This window comes from Hypanus sabinus, chromosome 10 (genome assembly GCF_030144855.1).
Source record: "Hypanus sabinus isolate sHypSab1 chromosome 10, sHypSab1.hap1, whole genome shotgun sequence".
Taxonomy (NCBI): domain Eukaryota; kingdom Metazoa; phylum Chordata; class Chondrichthyes; order Myliobatiformes; family Dasyatidae; genus Hypanus; species Hypanus sabinus.
In genome coordinates, this window is record NC_082715.1 from 76655494 (window position 1) to 76676042 (window position 20549).

Genomic DNA, 20549 nt, shown 5'->3' on the forward strand with positions numbered 1-20549 from the left:
ATGTTAAGTATCTTTTATGATCATACACAATAATATTTCCTTTTCCAGTTTCTGATATGGGTGGTGTTAGCCACAAGGAGTTTGCAATGATTTATCTGCAGATTTTAGAATTGGCTTATTTATACTGATTTTATTGAAGACATTATTCAGTTCATACACATTATTGTTGCGGGCAAAAATAATTGCTCAGTATAAAATTTTTGTGCACACTGGTCATAACAAATTAAGGGGGAGCGTTGCCAGCAACCTGGGTTCAATTACTGCCACTGTCTGTAAGGAGTTTGTACATTCTCCCCATGACCGCATGGGTTTCCTCTGGTTTTCATCCAGAGTCCAAGGACGTACCAGTTGGTAGGTTAATTGCTCGTTGTAAATTGTCCCATGATTAGGCTAGGGTTAAATAGGAGGGGTTACTGGATGATGTGGCTTCAAGTGTGGGAAGGGCCGAATCTGTGCTGTATCTCAAAAATACACAAACAAACAAATAAACAAATAAAATCAGTCCATGAGTAGGGTGGATAGAATCCTTTATGATTTTACTGGCTTAATCAACTAATAACCTAATTGTTAAAAATTCCAGCATGTGATAACATCTTTAAATTGTTTAACATGAAACAACAATATAAATATAAATAATTATTCTTCAAGGCATTTCAGTACTAAAATCTAAAGATATATTTAAGAATATATTTCAATTAGAGTCTCCTCAATGATAGCATATGTAGTTCATGCACACTTCTTTGTTCTAATTAAAAATGGATATGTGGAATACCTGCCCAGGGGTGGTGGTAGTGGCAGATACATTAGGAGCATTTAAGAAACTTTTAGATAGGCACATGTATAATAGAAAATGGAGGGCTACGTAAAAGGATAGAGTTCGATCAATCTTAGAATAGTTTAAAAGATTGGCACAGCATTGTGGACTGAAGGGCCTGTACTGTGTTGTGCTTTTTGTTCTATGTAATTCAAAACAGTAGGAATAATCCAGACATCCTGTATGTTGTAGTAAGATAGAGGGATGGAGCTGAAACACAGCAGTTATAACTGAAATGGCTGTTTGATCCAGTCTGCTCCCATCAGTGTTAATCCATTAAACAACCTTATTCCCACAACCCTCTACTTCCTTTATCTTCAGTCGCTTATCTAACCTATTAGATATTATAATGTAATCTTCATTCTCCCTCTCCCACCCACCTACCTTCCCCCTCATGGGGCTTCACCTATCACATTCCAGCTTGTACTCCTTTGCCTCCCCCCCCCACCTTCTTATTCAAAGTTCAAATTCATTATGAAAGTACAAATACTATATACAAACTTGAGATTCATCTTCTTGTAGGCAGCCACAAGACAAAGAAATACAATGGAAGCCACAAAACAAAAACACAAGTATCAACAAACATCCAATGTGTGAAAAAACCAAGAAATTGTGCAAATAATAAAAAAGATAAACAAATAATACACAGACCATTATGCAGAGTCTCCAAAAGTGAGTCCACAGCCACAGAGTCAGTTTTGTGCTGAGACAAGTGCCGATAGCTTCAGAGTCAATTCAGCTCTGAGAGGAGTAAAACCTCACGCTTTCTGGCTTATTTTCCCTTCTTTCCAGTCCTGATGAAAGGTCTCAGCCTAAAACATAGACTCTTTATTCCTTTCACAGATACTACCTGACTTGCTGAATTCCTCCAACATTTTGTGTGTTACACAAGATTTCCAGCATCTGCAGAATGCCTCGTGTTTAAGATATTGTAATGGTCCCTAGTTTCAATCATTAATGTCAGTAGAACCAGATATTATACCTGGTTGTTTTTAGAACTCATATTCAAATATTACAGTAAATGTATTATAACCAATCCATTACAGAGATGACTATATATTCAGAAAAAGTTAATAATTGTAATTCATTTGTTACATTTTTCCCATTATAGCTTATAATCACTTAGATGCACATATATCTTTCTTAGCTGAAACAATAATATGTCTTCTTTTTATATTTCACCCAATAATTACTCCCTCCCATTTTGACACTGATAATGGACTTTTTATTGCACTTTCTTCAATAGACTTTTCCCTTCAAGGTGCCACTTGCTCCCAATCCAATTTCCTCTCCCTGACTTGAATTAAGCAGACAGGGCAGTCAATGTTTCAGACATTACCAGAACTACCTTAGCTCCATGATTGAAGAACAAATTGAGATAATCAGTCAATTTTTTTTGCCATTTCTCTTACCCGAAAGGCAAATATTGAAATGGAATCATTCACTTGCATGGAGCATTTCATTTAACAGCTGGGACTCAAATCTCCAGCTGGAAATCTGCCATATATCTGTTTAAAATATTGGACCACTTATCATTTATAGTATCATTTTCCCCCTCACTCTTACATGCTGGAAATGCAATTAATTCTGGTGATAAAGTCGCATTGGTTTAATGATGGTTTTCACAATGTTATCAACATGAAAATACTAAAATGCGCTCCACGGCTATGGATTCATGCCCAGAAACTCCGCAATTCACGTTCCATGTGTTTTTATTTACTTTTTTTCACTGTTTGTGCAATTTGATCAAGGCGCTTCAAAGCAGAACTGGCTCTGCAGTTGTGGCCTGCAGTCATGGACTGAGTCAGTGGCTGTGTCCTGTAGCCATCAGTTTCACTCACCTCAGCAGCATGTGGAGTTGACTTACTTTTGGGGACTCTGCAGTTTGTTGATTAATATTCTATGTGTTACTTGTTTGCTTTGTGTTATTTCCACAATTTGCATGTTGGGTGTTTGATGGTCTTTGTTTTGTGGCTGCCTGCAAGAAAATAAATCTCGAAGTTGAATACTGTTTACATACTTTGAAAATAAATGTTCTTTGAAACTTTAACTGTAATTATTGAATTAATACAGTATAATATCACAACATCAATCATTGCACACTAGTCAGCACCAGAAGCAAGTAGCTTCAGGCGTTTACGCAGTGCAAATCTCATTCATGATATTATAATTGTAACCAATTATAATTGGTTGGAATTTGATACTAGCTATTAGGTCCTCGGTGTCTAAGTCGATAGAGAAGCCAGGGCAGTACAACGTAGAGAGCAAGCTGTTGCCCATGCAGCAGACTCCCCCTTCCCATGCAGGTGAAAGAAACAGCAGAGACCGATACAATTTGGCATCGGCAGTGTCACAGGAGTTGCCAGTAAGCATTGAATTCAATGTAGGATAGCATTAAGGACTCCAGCTTCAGATTTTCCTTGGGGTTTACCCCTGAAGCATTCCCCATAAGTATGTGTAGTCACAAAGCAGTGGAGGTTTGAGGTCAGAGTTTTCCTTCTCCAAAAAAGAGGGAGTTTTCTTAATGAAACAAGAAGAGTGTAAAAGGGCTGGAAATGATGCGGATGATGGAATTTTGTGGCCATGTTTCTGGATGATACAAAGGTAGGTCGAGGTGGCAGACAGTATGGGGAAGCAGAGATTCTGCAGAAGGACTGGACAAATTAGGAGAATGGGCAAAGAAATGGCAGCTGGAATACGGTGCAGGGAAGTGTATGGTCATGCACTTTGGTAGGAGGAATAAACATGTAGACTATTTTCTAAACAGGGAGCAAATTCAGAAATTGAAAGTGCAAAGCAGAGGTTAATAGATTCTTGAATAGTAAGGGCATTAAAGTTTACACAGAGAAGGCTGGAGAATGGGTTAAGAAGGGGAAAAAGATCAGCTATGATTTATTTTGGAGCAGACCAGACAGGCTGAGTGGCCTAATTACGCTCCTATACCTTATAATATTATGAAATGTAGGAGAAATTATTTTAGCATGTATTAGAAATCCTGATGAACTTTATCAAATAGTTTTACAATTGATTCATGGAAATAATGCTATAGTGTATTAATTCTATAGAATATCTTTTAAAATATTCAACCCAAAACATAACTAGAAACAACAACATGAAAATTAATACAAAGATACAGGAAACAGAGGACAGTGTCAGTTGAGAATTTGCCATATTCTTCAGGCATGACTGGGTTAAATCAGTAACTGTATGCTCCACAGGTCATGAAAAGGGGGAGTCTGTACTTCAGTCTATGCTTACTGGCCTCACTATTATGCAGCTACACTGAATCATAGATTTTTGACTTGTAAGGGAATTGAATATGTATGTTTGTAATTGTAACAAGAAATGTTTTGGTTGTGTTAGACTAGTGATAATGAATGTAGGAGCTCTGCCTTACTCATCTTAAGTGAAATGCAAGCAAATTGAAAACATGGTCCTGTTTGTCTAACTGTCAGGCAAAAAAGTTTAATTGGATATCTTTTTGTTTTCCTCGATTATATTTTCCTCGCTTTTTATCAATACCTATATTTCTTCTAATTCACAACGACTATTATGGAGAAGAAATGGTGCATTGAGATTACATTGTAAAATGGACGGTTTATAGACTTGTGTTGTTTTTTTAAAAATAGAATCTTTCCTTCTTCTGACATCACGCATGAATGCAAGGCTAGCAGCATGTTACTATTCCCAGAGGGTGGGTCTATAATGATTTTTTAAATAACATACATGAAGTGCTGGAGGAATTCAGCAAATCAGGCAGCATCTATGAAGGGGAATAAAGAGTTGACATTTTAAGGATGACCTACTTTTTAGAAATCCATGCTAGCTGTTCCTGGTCAAATAAAAATATCCAATGAGAGGGGATCCACCAATCACAGTTCAGAAGCAGGTATTGATTGGCCAAATAAAGATTCAAATCTTCCTTTGGAGAAGAGAAAGAGCACTTTGCTCTTCCTGGCTGACAAGATTCCTATAAAAAACCCTTGGAACCAAATGATCCCATATTTATCTTCCTTTGTAACATGCAGCTGCTTTTTAAATGCTCAGTGGGATTTTATCTCATAAATGTTTGACTTCAGAAAGGTATACGTTCATGTCTTGCAATCATTGGCATAAAAATGGTGACATACCTATACATGGCAGGTTATGTGTTTCCAGATATATCTTTAACCATCTCTTCAGCTGTGTGCTGTCATCCGTCTGTTTCAAAGGACAATGGGTGATGATGATCATCACAATCCTGGGCAGAAGGTATGGAGATCCTGAGATGTCTAGTTGTCAAGATCCCCCTCTTGGCCTCACCAGTGTAGTCCAAAGGAAAACTTAGGAAGCAATATGTTTGGCACCAGCTTGACTGCAGGAGCTTCCAGAAGGATGTTCATTGATGTCGAGCCGCCTTAGGGGCTCCATTGTGGTTTTGCTGTCTGGGTTTTCTCCTGTAGACTTCTCTCCTGAGGCTGCATACAAAGCAGTGGAGCTATTTACCTATTGTTTGGGATTTGGTTCACAAGCACCAGGACATGTCTGCATGCTGGTGGGCCTGACCTCCTCCCTGTCCTCTGAAGTTCAGCCTGAGTCTAAGTTTCCGTGTGTTGCCAACGAGGAGGCTCTACATGCAGTTTGCTGTTGGAGAGGCTATGTATTGTCAGGGAGAGACTTACACATTCAGCTCTCCTTTTCAGAAGATTGCTAGCCAGCGGTGGAAGCTGAAAGGGAAAGCAACAAGCATTACCCACTACACTAGACACATCACAGCAACCATTTGTTGTCATGACTATTGTCAATATGTAAATAGTGTCTGAGGTTGTAGGCATTTTTATCTAAAAGGTCTGCTGTCTATGAGGACTTTTGTATGTCCTCCCCGTGACCAGTTGAGTTTCTTACATGCTCGAGTTTCCTCCCACATTCCAAAGATGTACGGGTTAGGGTTAGTAAGTTGGGGCATGCTACATTGATGACAGAAACTTGACGACTCTTGCAGAATGTTCCCTGCACATTCTCGATCTGTGTTGGTTGTTGACACAAAAAATGCATTTTACTGTTTGTTTTGATGCAAATGTGGCAAATCTTTATAATTTTAAAGAATGGATTAATATGATTCAAAGAGAATCAATAACAAGTGTTAATGTGGATATGACATAGTTTGAGATGATTTTTTTCTTTGTATTTTTAAAATATTTTAATTATACCCAATCCATATGTTTTAAAAAATAAAGTATTACCACCATCAATGTCCTGGGAAATGAAGGCAACTTTTTTCTACTTCTATTGCCTGATGTCATTATCAAATACTTAACAAAAATTGAATATACGTACAATACAGTTCCCTCTGATGTTTGTAAACTAGTGAGAAGGACAAGTCCATTCGATTAAACTTATCTTGAATATCTTGAATAATATTTTATCTAAACCTTCTGAATTTAATCTTTCATCTAAAAAGATCTTGTAAATCTCAAAGTATTGCCTGAATGCCCAAGTGAATACTTATATATATATTTTCTTAAAATGTTATGGTTTATTTTATGTATTGCACTATACTGTTGTCACAAAACAACAAATTTCACGATATATATCAGTTACAATATACCTGATTCCGATTGCTGAGGTTAAATTAACTGGAAAGCAATCATTGTCCAAACTGTTACATTATAACTAACACAAAAGTATGTTCTCTTTCAGAGGACGGAGAGAACTTGGGGATCGTTTTACCTTGAAGTGTTGCACTTCTTGTTTGATGGGCATAAATGATGCCCTTAGTTCTGAAGATTTACTAAGCAAGTGATCTAACTTTACTCTTTGAAGAACCATGTGGAGATTGTAAGCTAATAAAACCAGATACATAGTTTTATTCTGATGCTGAAGCATAATTAATACTACATCTAAAATTAATTACCTATATACATAACTCAATCTGCAAATTATAGAAGCAAAGACATTGATTTCTTTTGGACAATGGGCTCAGGTATTAAAACATCTGCAGGTGAATCTTTTTCCTCTAAAACTTTTTTTAAAAATCAAATGATGCTTCCTATTTCTGTTTGTTTGACACACCTAGTTTGTGAAATGGTACCCACATACTTAAGAAGGTATTACAGGGTTAGATGCAACAGACAAAGTGAGCAAGAACATACATTTATTCTATTTTTTAAAGTTAAGTAAAATATCAAATATTATCTCCAGTCTTTCTGAGATTATTTTAATGAACATATGCAAATAATTTAAAGTCACCATGATTTACTCAGAATGACCTCAGACTCATGGCTATAAATTTTGAAGACACACACTTCATGAAATGTAATAATCTATCCATAAAAATCCTGAATGAATGCACAGAGGGAAAATGCAATACAAAAGTCCCAAGTTCTGTAACTTATCACAATATATAAGAACAGTTGTGCAGTTTGCTTTTCTGAAATGAGTTTCTATTTGTGCCTTCACACCAATCACTCAGATAATCAACCAAACAGAAAATCAGACACAAGGCACCGTGTGTATAATAAACTGAAACTGATGGACTGTAAAAGAATGTATTATCACATGTCGAATGTCTTGCATGGTACATTTGGAATTTCTGCTGTGAAATAGGGTGACATTTCTGGGACTATAATAGCAAGGAGCACATCTGGCAATTACTATCACATTTCACAGAATTCTGCAGCTGCTTGTTGACAAAAATGTTAATATCTGTGTTTGCTACTCCAACTTCAAATAACAATGATAATTGGTACGCACTTATTTCTTCGTTTAGAAATGATTTGAAAGAAAACTAGAACAGACATTTAGCATAAAAGTGTAAAAAGGACATTTGCTATAAAGTCAGGACTAAGAATTTCAGGTAAATGAATACTGTAGCATGATAAACCTACATTTGCAAAACGTTTGGGGATTGCAAATGTTAACCAGCAAGAAATTGAATGAGTTCAGTTTAATATCAGAGAAAATTTGAACTCATCCAATAAAAGATTTGAGGCCATATTAATTCTTGATTGTGCCACTATGAGTGACTCCTTTCAGGTTAAGGTCTAACTCCCTCAGGATCACTAATTGTAGTTGTTCTTGTTTTATGTTAAACTATTCAAGCATATGTGTTGCTTCATTCAGAGATTCACTTTCTGCAACTGACACCTTCACTTTGGTAAGTATCAGGCATGACATCAATGGACAAGAATGACTCTTGTTGCTCCATTTCCAAATCAATTAGGAGCATTTCTTTGACTTTGGTGTATATCATATACAAGTACAAGCCAATATCAAGCTGAAATCAGGTATCATTACAACACTGAGAATGCATCAGAAGTACTTCATTAGCTGTGGAATTCTGAGTTCATGAAGGTCTTGAAGCAGGCTATGTAAATATATCTTTTCCTGGGATGTTAAAATTGTGAAAGTTTTGCTGTTCATTGAAAAGCAATAACTTGAGGTTTGCCAAATTTCATCATACGAATGTCATCATAAAATTAAATATTCTCCTTTGATTGTCCTGAGTAGATTGACCAGTAATAATATATTGTTACTATACAGCATGTTAATAATTACTTACTGAGCATATTCCAGCTTTTTGTTAACTGTTGTGAAAATTAAATTTTCCTTTCCTAGATTAAATAATTATGAAAAGTTATTTTATTGCCTGATCTAATAATTTAATAATTGATGTTAGGTAACAAATTCTCTCTATATGTTTAAATGCAAAGTTGCATGAGATCTTTTAACACTACACTAAGATTAACATTCATGTCTCTGCTGTTGTATAGTTAAATTATAAAGAAAAACACAGGGATTATTTGTTAGAGCAAACACGAGGAAATTTGCAGATGCTGGAAATTCAGCATGTCTTGGCCTGAAACGTCGACAGTGCTTCTCCTTATAGATGCTGCCTGGCCTGCTGTGTTCCACCAGCATTTTGTGTGTGTTGTGGGGATTAATTGTTGGTGTGTTTAGATGGATGAGATGCATAGGAATTTCTTAATAGGCTGATTTGACTTATGTTGAATATCAAAACGATTATTTGTCCTAGAGAATGTTTCAAGAGCCACTGCTAATGGTGCAAGAGCAAAATGATGTATAGTAAGTGGTATATAAAAAAGAAATCAGATATAGTATATATCCCTGACGAAGAGTCTTGGCCTGAAATCTTGACTGCTCGTTTCCACATATGCTGCCTGCCCTGCTGAGTTCCTCCAGTGTGTTGTACATGTTGATGAAGATAGAAGAGATGGCTTATGAAAAGCTATTACAGTGCCAGTGACCCAGGTTCAATTCCACTGCTGTGACGAGTTTGTATGTTCTCCCCATGATCACGTGGGTTTTCTCTGAAGCTCCAGTTTCCTCCCACATTCAACAAGATGTACAGGTTAATTGGTCACATGGGCATAATTGTGCAGCACGTACTTGTTGGACCAGAAGGGTCTGTTATCACACTGAATTTCTAAATAAGTACAAACCCCATTTCCAGAAAAGTTGGTATATTTTCCAAAATGCAATAAAAACAAAAATCTGTGATATGTTAATTCACGTGAACCTTTATTTAACTGACAAAAGTACAAAGAAAAGATTTTCGATAGTTTTACTGACCAACTTAATTGTATTTTGTAAATATACACAAATTTAGAATTTGATGGCTGCAACACACTCAACAAAAGTTGTGACAGAGGCATGTTTACCATTGTGTTACATCAGCTTTCCTTTTAATAACACTTTTTAATCATTTTGGACAGAGGATACTAATTGTAGTAGATTTGCAATTGGAAATTTTGTTCATTATTGCTTGATGTAAGACTTCAGCTGCTCAACAGCCCGTGGTCTCCGTTGTCTGATTCTCCTCTTCATGATGCGACATATATTTTCAATAGGAGATAGATCTGGACTGGCAGCAGGCCAGTCAAGCACACACACTCTGTGTCTACAAAGCCACGCTGTTGTAGCCCGTGCAGAATGTGGTCTGGCATTGTCCTGCTGAAATAAGCATAAACATCCCGGGAAGAGATGTCGCCTTGATGGCAACATATGTCTCTCTAAAATCCTAATATACACCTCAGAGTCAATGGTACCTTCACATACACGCAACTCACCCATGCCGTGGGCACTGATGCACCCCCATACCATCACAGATGCTGGCTTTTGCACCTTTCACTGATAACAATCAGGATGGTCGTTTTCATCTTTAGCACAGAGAACTTGACGCCCGTTTTTTCCGAAAACTAGCTGAAATGTGGACTCATCTGACCACAGCACACAGTTCCACAGTCTTTCAGTCCATCTGAGATGAGCTTGGGCCCTGAGAACTCACTGGCGTTTCTGCATAGAGTTGATGTATGGCTTCCTCCTTGCGTAACACAGTTTCAAGTTGCATTTCTGGATGCAGCGACGGACTGTGTTAAGTGACAATGGTTTTCTGAAGTACTCCCAAGCTCAGGTGGCTATAATTGTCACAGTAGCATGACGGTTTCTTGGGCAGTGCCACCTGAGGACTCAAAGATCACGCACATTCAACAGTGGTTTCCGACCTTGCCCTTTACACACTGAGATGTCTCTGAATCTTTTCACAATATTATGTACCGCAGATGTTGAAAGACCTAAGTTCTCTGCAATCTTGCGTTGAGAAATGTTCCTTTTGAACGGACTAAAAATTCTCTCACGAATTTTAGCACAAAGGGGTGAGCCATGACCCATCCTTGCTTGCAAAGACTGAGCCTTTGATGGATGCTACATTTATACTCAGTCATGATACCTCACCTGCTACCAATTAGCCTGCTTAATGTTGAGTCTTCCAAACCGGTGTTACTTGAATATTCTGTGCACTTTTCAATCTTATTTCAATTCTGTCCCAACTTTTGTTGAGTGTGTTGCAGCCATCAAATTCTAAATTTGTGTATATTATTGCATTTTGGAAAAGATCCCAACTTTTCTGGAAATGGGGTTTGTAAATGCAATCATGGTTCAGGACACTGAAGCTAATAATTAGAGCATTAGCACTGAGCCAACTGCCAAAGGGAATGAATGTGGATATGACAAGTTCAAAGAATGCAGGTTACCAAGTTTTCATTAGCATGGTACTCCGAGTTGGTGGAGGTGTATGTTAAGCATTACATACTGCAGCATACGAAATGTAACCACCACTTCAGACGCCAGCCGCTGTTATGAGAAACAGCCTGATAATCAGATTAAGGATATTGGAAGTATCTGCTTGTGCCAACATAATGAAAATGGAAGAATATTTATACTGATCTAGAGTTTCCGTTATGCTAAGTTGCCATGTATTAAACATTCAAAAAGGGTTACAGTGCGGCCAGATATGCAATTGTAAAGTGACAATAAAATTACGTAAAAGTGTGTTCTGATATATTCAAACAAAAAGAAAAAAGCTTACAAGTCCTGTAAATCTGAAAATAAACATGAAACTATACATTAAATCTAAATTTGTAAAGCAAAAGGTGAGATAGCTTTATTCACAATTGTATTCAGTTGATAAGTGCATAGTTTGGCTGTAATCTTTTGTAAAAATACAATTTACACGAAGCATTAACATTTTCTTTTTATCATGAACAAAAAAACCAAAATGCTCTTCTGTTATTTTTATTGTATTTCATGTTATCCACAAAAACTGATTTCTTGGACAATTTTTGATACTTTTCCCAATCGATTGAAGTTATGTTGCCTGATATCACAATTCATTTTCAGTAGAAATTGCAAATTAAATTCTTTGGTAATGGGGATGCACATGATATATATATGACTCAAAGGTCAGCTTTGAATAGTGGGAGGAAGTGGAGAGAAAAATACAAGAGTCAGAATTTAGGTTATTGCATCTTAGTAATTGCTGTACTTACAGGTTATGGAGAAATTAAACATGAGGATACTATTTAATGTAGCTTGAGCTTCTGAAAAACTGTTTAGATACTTCATTATGAACCAGGATGATGCACAAATGAGACATTATGTGGAACACAGCCTACTTGGGAGAGTTTAGATAAGATAAAGTTCATTGAGAGTGAGTGATAAAATGACGACTAGTCCAAAGAATAATAGGATTGAATCTGAAAGCTTAATGAAGACATGGAAGGAGAATCCAGGACCACCAAATAAACTGAGTTAGGAGCAGAAGCAAGTGATGGAAATAGAGAATTTGTATTAATGACACTAAAAGCCTGAGGCTATCTTAGCCCTGGGCCTGTATTCACTTGTTTAGTAGAATGAGGGAAAATCTTCTTTGAAACCTATTGAATATTGGAAGGCCTAGATTGAATAAATGTGATGAGGATGTTTCCTATAATGAGGGAGTCTAGGACTAGAGAACACAGCTTCAGAATAGAAGGATGTTCCTTTTGAAAAGAGATGAGGAGGGTGGTGAATCTGTGGATTTCATTGCCACAGGTGGCTGTGGAAGCCAAGTTATTGGGTATATCTGAAGTAGAGGTTGATAGATTTCTGATTACTAAGGTGTTGAAGGTTATGGGGAGAAGGCAGGAGAATGGGGTTGTATGGGATAATAAATCAGCCATGATTGAATGGATGAATAAATAGACTAATTCTGTTCCTATGTCTTATGGCCTTAAGGATGCAAAGTTTGATTCAGCTGGAATAGTTCAAAGTTCAAAGTAAATTTATTATCAAAGTACATATGACAATATATACAACCCTGAGATTCATTGTGGCAGAAGAGAGGAATGGAGTTGCAGAGAATTTGTGATGGGTGTGAAAACAATTGCTTTCCTTTCTCCAGCTGTAGAATTTTATGTTTAGGGTGGTTATGAAACAAAGATTTTACGACATAAGGAATAGCAGGCTCAAGAAAAATGCTGGCAGAGGTGGGGCTTGTTAACATGCAGTTAGAACCCAATCAAACATGTAATGCTTGCAGGGGACAGCATGACAGAGGATGAAATGAAGGGCTCCTCAGGAGAATTGAGGTCCAAGATTGGAAAGAGCAGGAATTGTTATAAATATTAATGCTACAATTGAATAAGTAGAAAACAAGGAAAGCACAAGAGTGGACAACGGAGGAAAGCATTTAAGAAGGAAGGTATTGTTTACTGCATCAAAGTAGTCAGAGAGGTTGAGAAATAGAATACTTTCAGATGAAGTCTGAAAATTCAATCTAATATGAATTTTGTCACATACTGTACATGATACACAGTATATTGTAGATAAAATGTTCCCAAGCATAATTGAAACAAGTTAGAAGAGACTTTTATGTTGCTGAGTACACATTCACATCAGTGGAAATCTCAAGAACTATGGTGATAAATCATAAAGTATATCCAGGAAGCTTGTTGGCTACTAGTTCAGAAATGTGTCTACATTCATTAATTATTCCTGTCCTCCCCAATTCATTACTTTCATCTGTTTGAATATCCTTTGCAGTTACGCCAAGTCCACTGCAGACGAGATCAAACTCACTGGATGGTGCGTAAGAGCTCACTTGAGATGTCCCCAAAGACTGGCTCTCCTCTAGTAACCTGTGACGATTCCTTGAACTTGAAAGTTGAGGGACCTCAGGGCTAGCTCGATTGATGTCAAATCCAGAATCTGACTGAACAGTTGACTTAAGTTGTTTCTCGGTCTCTTGTTTGTTCGATGGGTTCAGTATTTTTTTTGGTTGATTTTCCTCTGTCAAGCTGGTTGCTTCTTCAGATAGATTTGAGGTTGTTGAAGACAATGTCATTCTCTGATGGTGACTATGTACAAGACTTGTACCTTTTAAAGACTGAATTGGAGATTGCTTAGACAGTGCCGGCAGTGGGACTGAATCATCTTCTGTCTCACTTTGAGCTGCCCCCTGATTGTCACTGGAATATTTGGAAAGGCTCAAATCCAATTCATTGTCAGAATATCTGTGCTTCACCCTAATAGTTGCAGCTTCTGTACTGCTACCTAAAGTATCTGCAAATCTATTTGTAGGTTCAGGACTGGTAAAATCTTCTGAGTTGCCAGTTGGTTCAGGGCTTGTGAAGTCCTCTGAATACTTGGATTCATCACAGCTACTGTAAGAAATCTGTGCATCAACATTTTCAACTATTATTTGATCACTAGTAAGACCAGGTTTCATATTTGCAACATCCACTGCTTCACTACAAATCTCATTCACACTGTGGTCAGAATCATGGCTGATTATTTCAGGCAGCCTGACTTTGATATATTTTTGGTAAAGGTCCCTGTCATTAGCCATCTGTAAATCTGAAATCTTCGCATTGTAATTTAATGGGCCTGGAGGTTGAACAAGTGGCTCTCCTGTTCTAGTGGCACTTCCATGTCTCAAAGTTGCTTCAAAGCTATTGTTATCCATAAACTTTCCATTTCTCTGGACCTTTGAAGGATGAGCAGTGTCAGGTTCACTGCTGCTTTGAATCAATGTTTCAGTGTTTTCTTTAGCTTTGTCACCAGAAAATTGTTGGCCTTTTTGAAGCGGTGAAGAACGGCCTTCCCCTTTGCCTTCACGACATTTTTGACCAATCTTCTCTTTCAGTTGTTTCAATTGTCTTTTTCTGGACAACTCTTTCTGTTCATGCACTATCAACATACCTGGATTTGTCTGTTGGAGCCTTAACCGTAATGTATTTGTTAACCCATACATCAACTTTCTTTTGGGATGTTCCAAATTTTTCTTTGCATTACATCGCCTTGGGTTATTTTCTTTATCAAAGTTTCTAGGGGATACAGGTTGCTTTTGAACTTTCTGCTGCTTAAAATGTGAATTAGATTGTTGTATTGTTGATTTGGTCGGTTCATAAAATTCCAGTGAGTCATTCTTCAAACTACTGTAAAGCCAAGCAAGCTGAGGATGAACGACGAGAGGAATCTGCTGAGGTAACTGCTCATGATTTAGCAAAGAAAGTTCCAGTAGGAGCGCGTTCAGCAGAGGCAACTGTCTGATGGTATCAAGTGCATCAGAATTGGCAAGTTTCTTTTGAACTTGTGTTTTTAATGTACTTGTTACTTCTGAGTGACTTTTGGGCAACTTAAAATCACTTTGGCTCATGTCGAACAATTCATCACTTTCATCTGAATCCAGCTCCTCAAGAATAGCTGTCTCTTCCTCGGGCTCCATTGTTTTCCACATTTCAGAGATCTCCTCTTTGGGCCCTTCCTTTGATTGGCTGTAGTACATAGGGGGTGGACAAAATACATTGTCCATTTTGATATCCACAGTGGGTTCGAATTTCAGAACCTGTTGTTTAATCTTAGATGCTTCTTTTGCCAATGCGCTCAGCTTATGTTCTCCCTTTAAAGCAGAAATAATAATAGGCTCTTTGATCTGGTCAAACTGTCTACCTTCAACAGCCTGGTCACCAGACATGTGGCTGAAGTGCTTTTGAGAGTCAGTCGGAATGTGTCCAGTGCCTTGATCTGCCACCTTCTCTTTCTCCCCTTGTTCTGGCACCTGTCCTTCACTGGGCAGGTGTTCAAAGTTCGTGTTTCGCATTTCAGCTTTCAGGACCTGGTTTTCTGGAACATGCGGCAGCAAACCAACTCCCAAACTCATAAGTCTATATCCTGCCGATATCTGGCCAATCTTTACACCCATCAGGTTATAAAGAGGGTACAGGCCCCTCTTCCCTTGCATGGATGGCGTTGTAATGCCACATTCTTCTACATCCAATCTGATTTTCTCCACGGCACTCGCCATCGAGATCAGGCAACTTCCCAACAACTTGGGTACTCGCTGTGACACGTCTAGTAGCATGGCGTACAGAGGGGTGTTGGTCAGATAGCGGTGAAGGGTTGACATCCCCATCTTGAACAGGCAGGACTTGCCTTTATTGAAAGTGATGCCAGTGCGGGCCCCCGTTCGCACGGGTCCCGGTCTCTCCTGCCCACGCTCCCAGCTCCGCCGCAGGGTTTCTGCTCGTTGCGGCTCGGTCTGATGGACCAAGAGGGTGGGGAAGTCCAGCAGCCTGAAGGCCACCGCCAGCAAAGGGCTGGGCTTAGCTTGGGTTTCAGGTCCAACGTTCACGTATTCCACTAACAGTTCCAAGGAGAACAGCGTCTCCACTTTGGCGGCTGTATCCATGGTGGTTGCTTTGTCCCTGGTGACACCGGCGTTGGCAGATCCGGTCCCTACAAACGGATTACATCGGAAACCTTGGCAACACCGTCCTACAAATAAACGCGGTACTTTGAGCGCAATGAAGTCTGGGGGCTGTAGTCCTTTTACTCAGTCACCTTCATCGCACTCATGACTCCAACTCCCATCCTGCCTCTGGACTTCATCTTGTCCATTTGAGCAAAAGGAGCGGGACGCAGACATTTGACCAAGAGAAAACCGTGGGCGGTGTCTCGTTACAGACATTTAGAACAGACCAATGCTGTGAAGGGCAGAGCTAGCGGTTGACCAATGGGAGAACACCAATGCCAAAGGACAGCGAATAGAAAAATGGAATAGGGACTGAAGGCAGCCAATGGGGAAGAGGGCAGGGCTAACGGTGGCCAATGGATGGAGAGCAGGACCATATTTCATCCAATCGAAGAAGAGTGAGGGGCCCAGAGCAGCCAATGGGAGGAAGGAAGAGCCGGCGGGCGAGGGGGTGGAACATTGGTCGCCAGGTTGTGTTGAGGTGCGGGAGAATGTGAAAAGTTTCCTGCCTGCTGGCCGCAAGAGGTGGTGCTGCGAGCGGTAGCGGGATCTTAGATTCACCGTCTGTCCCATGGTGTGGATTGTGCAGAAGGTCTCCTCGCGTGCACGAGCGGCTCGGCCCCGCGGCTGTCAGGTAAGAGAGGCGGTGGTAGCAGAGGGGGAGTGAGGAGCTGTGGGCTTGTTGACAAGTTGAAGGTCGTAGAGTCGGTGCTGGGTCTCAGGCTCTCCGTTACCCAAGTGTACACTGGCAGAGCGTTGGAAGTGTTCCCTGCTTCACGCCATCCTGTCCTCCGACACAACCCCCCGGCCCATCTTCAGCCCAAACTAACCACCGCCCACTCCCGAAAAATGCCCTCTCTTTCAAACCTTTCACCTCCCTTCTCCCAAATATCTGCTGAAATACCTCTGAACATATTCGTACATCTCAGCTGCGCCTCCCATTCTTTAGTTGCCTCCCTGGCAAGGGATGAGACTTTTCTCTCTTTCCCCGAACCGTTCACCAATGCAGCCCCCATCTGAAAAATGCTTTCCTTTCTTCACACCCCCTCATCTCCCGGGTCTGAGATAAAATTCCTAGCAATTATGTCTAATCCTTCTCGCCCCAAAAAATTGTTCAGATTCCGCCTCCCACCCCCATCTCCTCTCAAAAGGCAGTTCGCACCCTCCCCCACTGCAAAAATATCATTAGCAGATCAGCCTCCCCCTCTTCCCTCAAGGCAGGATAACAACCCGTCGTCTTGCGGGTGGTTGTGTTCTTGGTGAAGCCGAATAGGCTGAATGTTGCGATCGCGGGACCTTTTCGTGAAGCCGGCAGGCTTTGGGGTCAGGTGTTACTCTCGGTTCCGCAAGCGGACCGCAGCCGGCCAATTATGTTGTGCGTAAAATACTCCTCCTTTCGGCTCTAAATTAAATTAAACTGGGAATGAACAAAAGGGTTTGTGCCCCGTCCTCTGAATCCAGACGATTCGCGCTCCCCTCAATTACCTTCAGACTTCAGGATCTCAAGAATTAAAATCAAGCATATCATCGATTGTGTATGTGCAATAATATATTTAATTCGATGCCTTTGTTCACGGCGCGTGTACTACGGAGTTCCACTGAGAACCTAATTGCGCGTCCCTGTTTCTCTGGAAGTTGTAGCCATCGGTTGATTTGTTGTGAATTGGTTTTGTTGGTTTCTTTTCTGTCTTCTAACTTTATCCGCTAGATGGCTTTGGCTTTGGATGGCAGTGGTCAGGATTTTGGGTTCACTTTGTACGGAAACACTTCCTACATACTGGATTTATTTGGTCTAAGCTGTTTACACTTTTTTGAAGAATTTTAATATTTTGCTTACATGTGTAAATCTACAATGAAGCAATAACCATATTCTGAAAGTTAGACGGTTAGTTTCAATTATAAATGTTTTTGCAACTGTAAGAGACGGGAAAGAACAAAACGAACGTTGCAGTGTATTTCGTGTTGATCAATACCCTGATCAAGTTTACCAGCTGTTTCGGTGAAAATATTGATATCATATATCATCTTCACTGTTGTTTACTAGGATATATCAGTCTCCACAGCTAACTCATTGTAATGTCTGGGACGAAAATATCCTCTTCCAGCTCGAAATTATAACGCTGTAACTGACTAAGAACAATGTAGTCGATTATTTTGGTTGTTCATTTACAATTTACACAAACAATAGCTCTGGAGAAACATTTAAAAAAATCTAAGAGTACAATGTGCCTGATTTCTGAGATGTATGATTTCGAAAATAGTGTTTGGCTCTTTCATTCTATGCAGTTACTACTGGCAGTGTTTGTCATGGTAACATTACAGAAGGTTTTTGCCTTTATAGAAGGGTATTGGTTAATAACCTTGTTTCTTGTGATTGATCACCTATTGGGATCCTGTGTAATAAATTAGTAGGCATGGATTATGAGTTGAATATAAAAACTATTTCAGTGCTTTAGGTACAGTTTACCATCTGTATATATGATATTTTGCATTGTGCAAAAATTATTCTAGATAGAAACAAATTACTTTGTAATATTGTAATAAGGTTTTGTCTACTTTGGGGCGAGTACATTTAACAAATTGCATTGCTGGAACCAGAATATTTGACTCAATTTGTGTATATGTAGCATAAAGGTAAATGGTCAGTCTCTGGAAGACGATGTAAATTGTTGATTACTGACATTTTTGAATGTGCTAAATAAAAAGACACTCACATATCAAAACTGTACTTGCATTAAAGAAAAAAACATTCATGTGACCTTGTTATTGTCTGGTAAAGCTGGTCTTACTGTGTGACGCTTCCTTATTTTAATACAACAGCTGTTGAAAAATTATTTCAAAGTGCTGAAGGCGAAAAGGTTATCCTTGATGTTCTGCTGGCCTAAATAAGCTCAGTCTTTGGATTTAGAAGTTGTCAGGGCAACGGTTGGTTATCTCCAGTCTTCAATTGCTTCCATTCATTGAGTGTCTTGCTCAATAGCAGAGTTGCCAAAGATGAGATCTGACGATGGCTGTGTAAATGTGCCCTGTGACTAAAAGAAATTCTTTAATCTGGTAGTATTGAAAAGTGATCTCAATTTTGCTTTATTTGAGTAAAATGTTTCAATTTTTTAAAATGGCTAAAATTGTTCATTCAACCCTGGGTACAGTAGAAAGTTTCTCCAGGCTTGGATTGTTCAAAATAAGTTTATTATCAAAGTATGTACCCTTAGATTGATTTTCTTGTGAGTATTCTCAGTAGATACAAAGAAATACAATGGATTTAATTTAAAAAAATGGACAAACAACTAATGAGCAAAAGAAGATAAACTGTGCAAATAAAATAATAATAAATAACATTGTGAACATGAGTTGTGGAGTCTTTGAAAGATTCAATGTCAAGGTGAGTGAAGTTATTCATGCTCCTTGCAAGGTAATAACTGTTCCTGAACCTGGTTTGTGGGACTAAGGCTCTGTACTTGCTTTCCACTAGCAGCAGCAAGAAGAGAGCATGGCCTGGAATGTGGAGGTCTTTGATGAGGGATGCTGCTTTCTTGTGACAGTGTTCCTTATTGAATGATGAAGTGGGAGGAGGGATTTTTCTGTGATGGACTGGACGATATCCACTACTTTTTGTAGATGGTATCGCACTACTTAATTTTCTCCTGAATATCATGGGGCACTGAGCTTGTAACTGAATGAAACCTGTGATCTGATGGAACTAATTGTATGCTGTGTATCAGAGCAAACCGAACAGACTGTTGCCACCAAGTCTAAACAATTATAGAAGTACATCAAAGAAAGAATGAGTATAACCTGTCGTCTTAAGTGCAGGGTAGTAAATCATTGTAGAGTGCTGCAACTTAAACTATAATTTTTAGTCATTGAGTAAGTCAGAGAGGGTGATTGACAATGCAGCAATGCAGATCCAAATTATGAAAAGCTGCTAGTTACTGAAATGAGTATTTTTGAAAATTGCAGATAATGAATAAATAATGTAACAAGCTTTTTAATTGTCTAAAACTAGATAAACACAACTGCAGTTTGGCTTATGAAGTGGATAGACTGTGTTTCTTTGGAAGTCAGCTCCTTCGTTTTTAAATAAATTGAGTCATTTTGATCATTTCTATGATCAAAAACAGTATCATGTGCATAAAAGTGCACATTTGGAGTTTTTTTAATGTTCTTGTCTGAATCTGACCTAATAAATTTTTAAAAATTATTTTCTTTTTATAGATGTGAGGATAATTATCTTAAAAGAAAAATGTAGTTCTCAAGTATTTAGTTAAAATGAAAGAGTGAAAATGTAAACTAACATCAGTATCAATTAAATCGAAGAACCAGATTTTGGTCAAGTTGGGGTATTTCAAAAAACATTCAAATGCAGCTGCCTTGAATATGAAATTTGTTTTCTTCCCTCCCTGCCCCCACCTAATTCATAAGCTTTAATAATTATTATATATATTCAACTGTTGTATCTGATTCTAATTACGTAACTAAATTGTTCTTTCCTATAAACTTGGTGTGCATCTTTCTGAAATTATTCTGATGTAATCACTTATTCCCAAATGCACTTGTTTTGAGATCAAAAATCTTGTGTGGTAATAATACAGAGCTTGGAAGGAGGGTTTTTCATTTATGTGGCGGCTCAAATGTATGGTAGCTTCCCGAAACACTGAAAATAGA

At 38.7% G+C, this 20549-nt stretch overlaps 2 protein-coding genes across 5 annotated transcripts in view; one reads left to right on the forward strand and one right to left on the reverse strand.

Moving 5' to 3' along the window:
• Positions 1–9098: 9098 nt before the first annotated feature.
• Positions 9099–15913, reverse strand: map10 (microtubule associated protein 10). Its single transcript, XM_059982125.1, has one exon. It carries the CDS (start codon positions 15819–15821, stop codon positions 13059–13061), a length of 2763 nt encoding a protein of 920 aa, XP_059838108.1. The 5' UTR covers positions 15822–15913; the 3' UTR covers positions 9099–13058.
• A 365-nt stretch (positions 15914–16278) lies between these two features.
• The window catches only part of LOC132400777 (signal-induced proliferation-associated 1-like protein 2), a 503978-nt gene continuing 499707 nt past the window's right edge, over positions 16279–20549 (forward strand). For 3 of the 4 annotated variants that reach the window (XM_059982126.1, XM_059982128.1, XM_059982127.1), the window contains exon 1: positions 16282–16518. The gene's annotated coding sequence lies outside the window, so the exon portion shown is untranslated. Of the gene's footprint in view, positions 16519–20549 lie in introns of all 4 variants that reach the window. The other variant, XM_059982129.1, reaches the window with a different exon arrangement.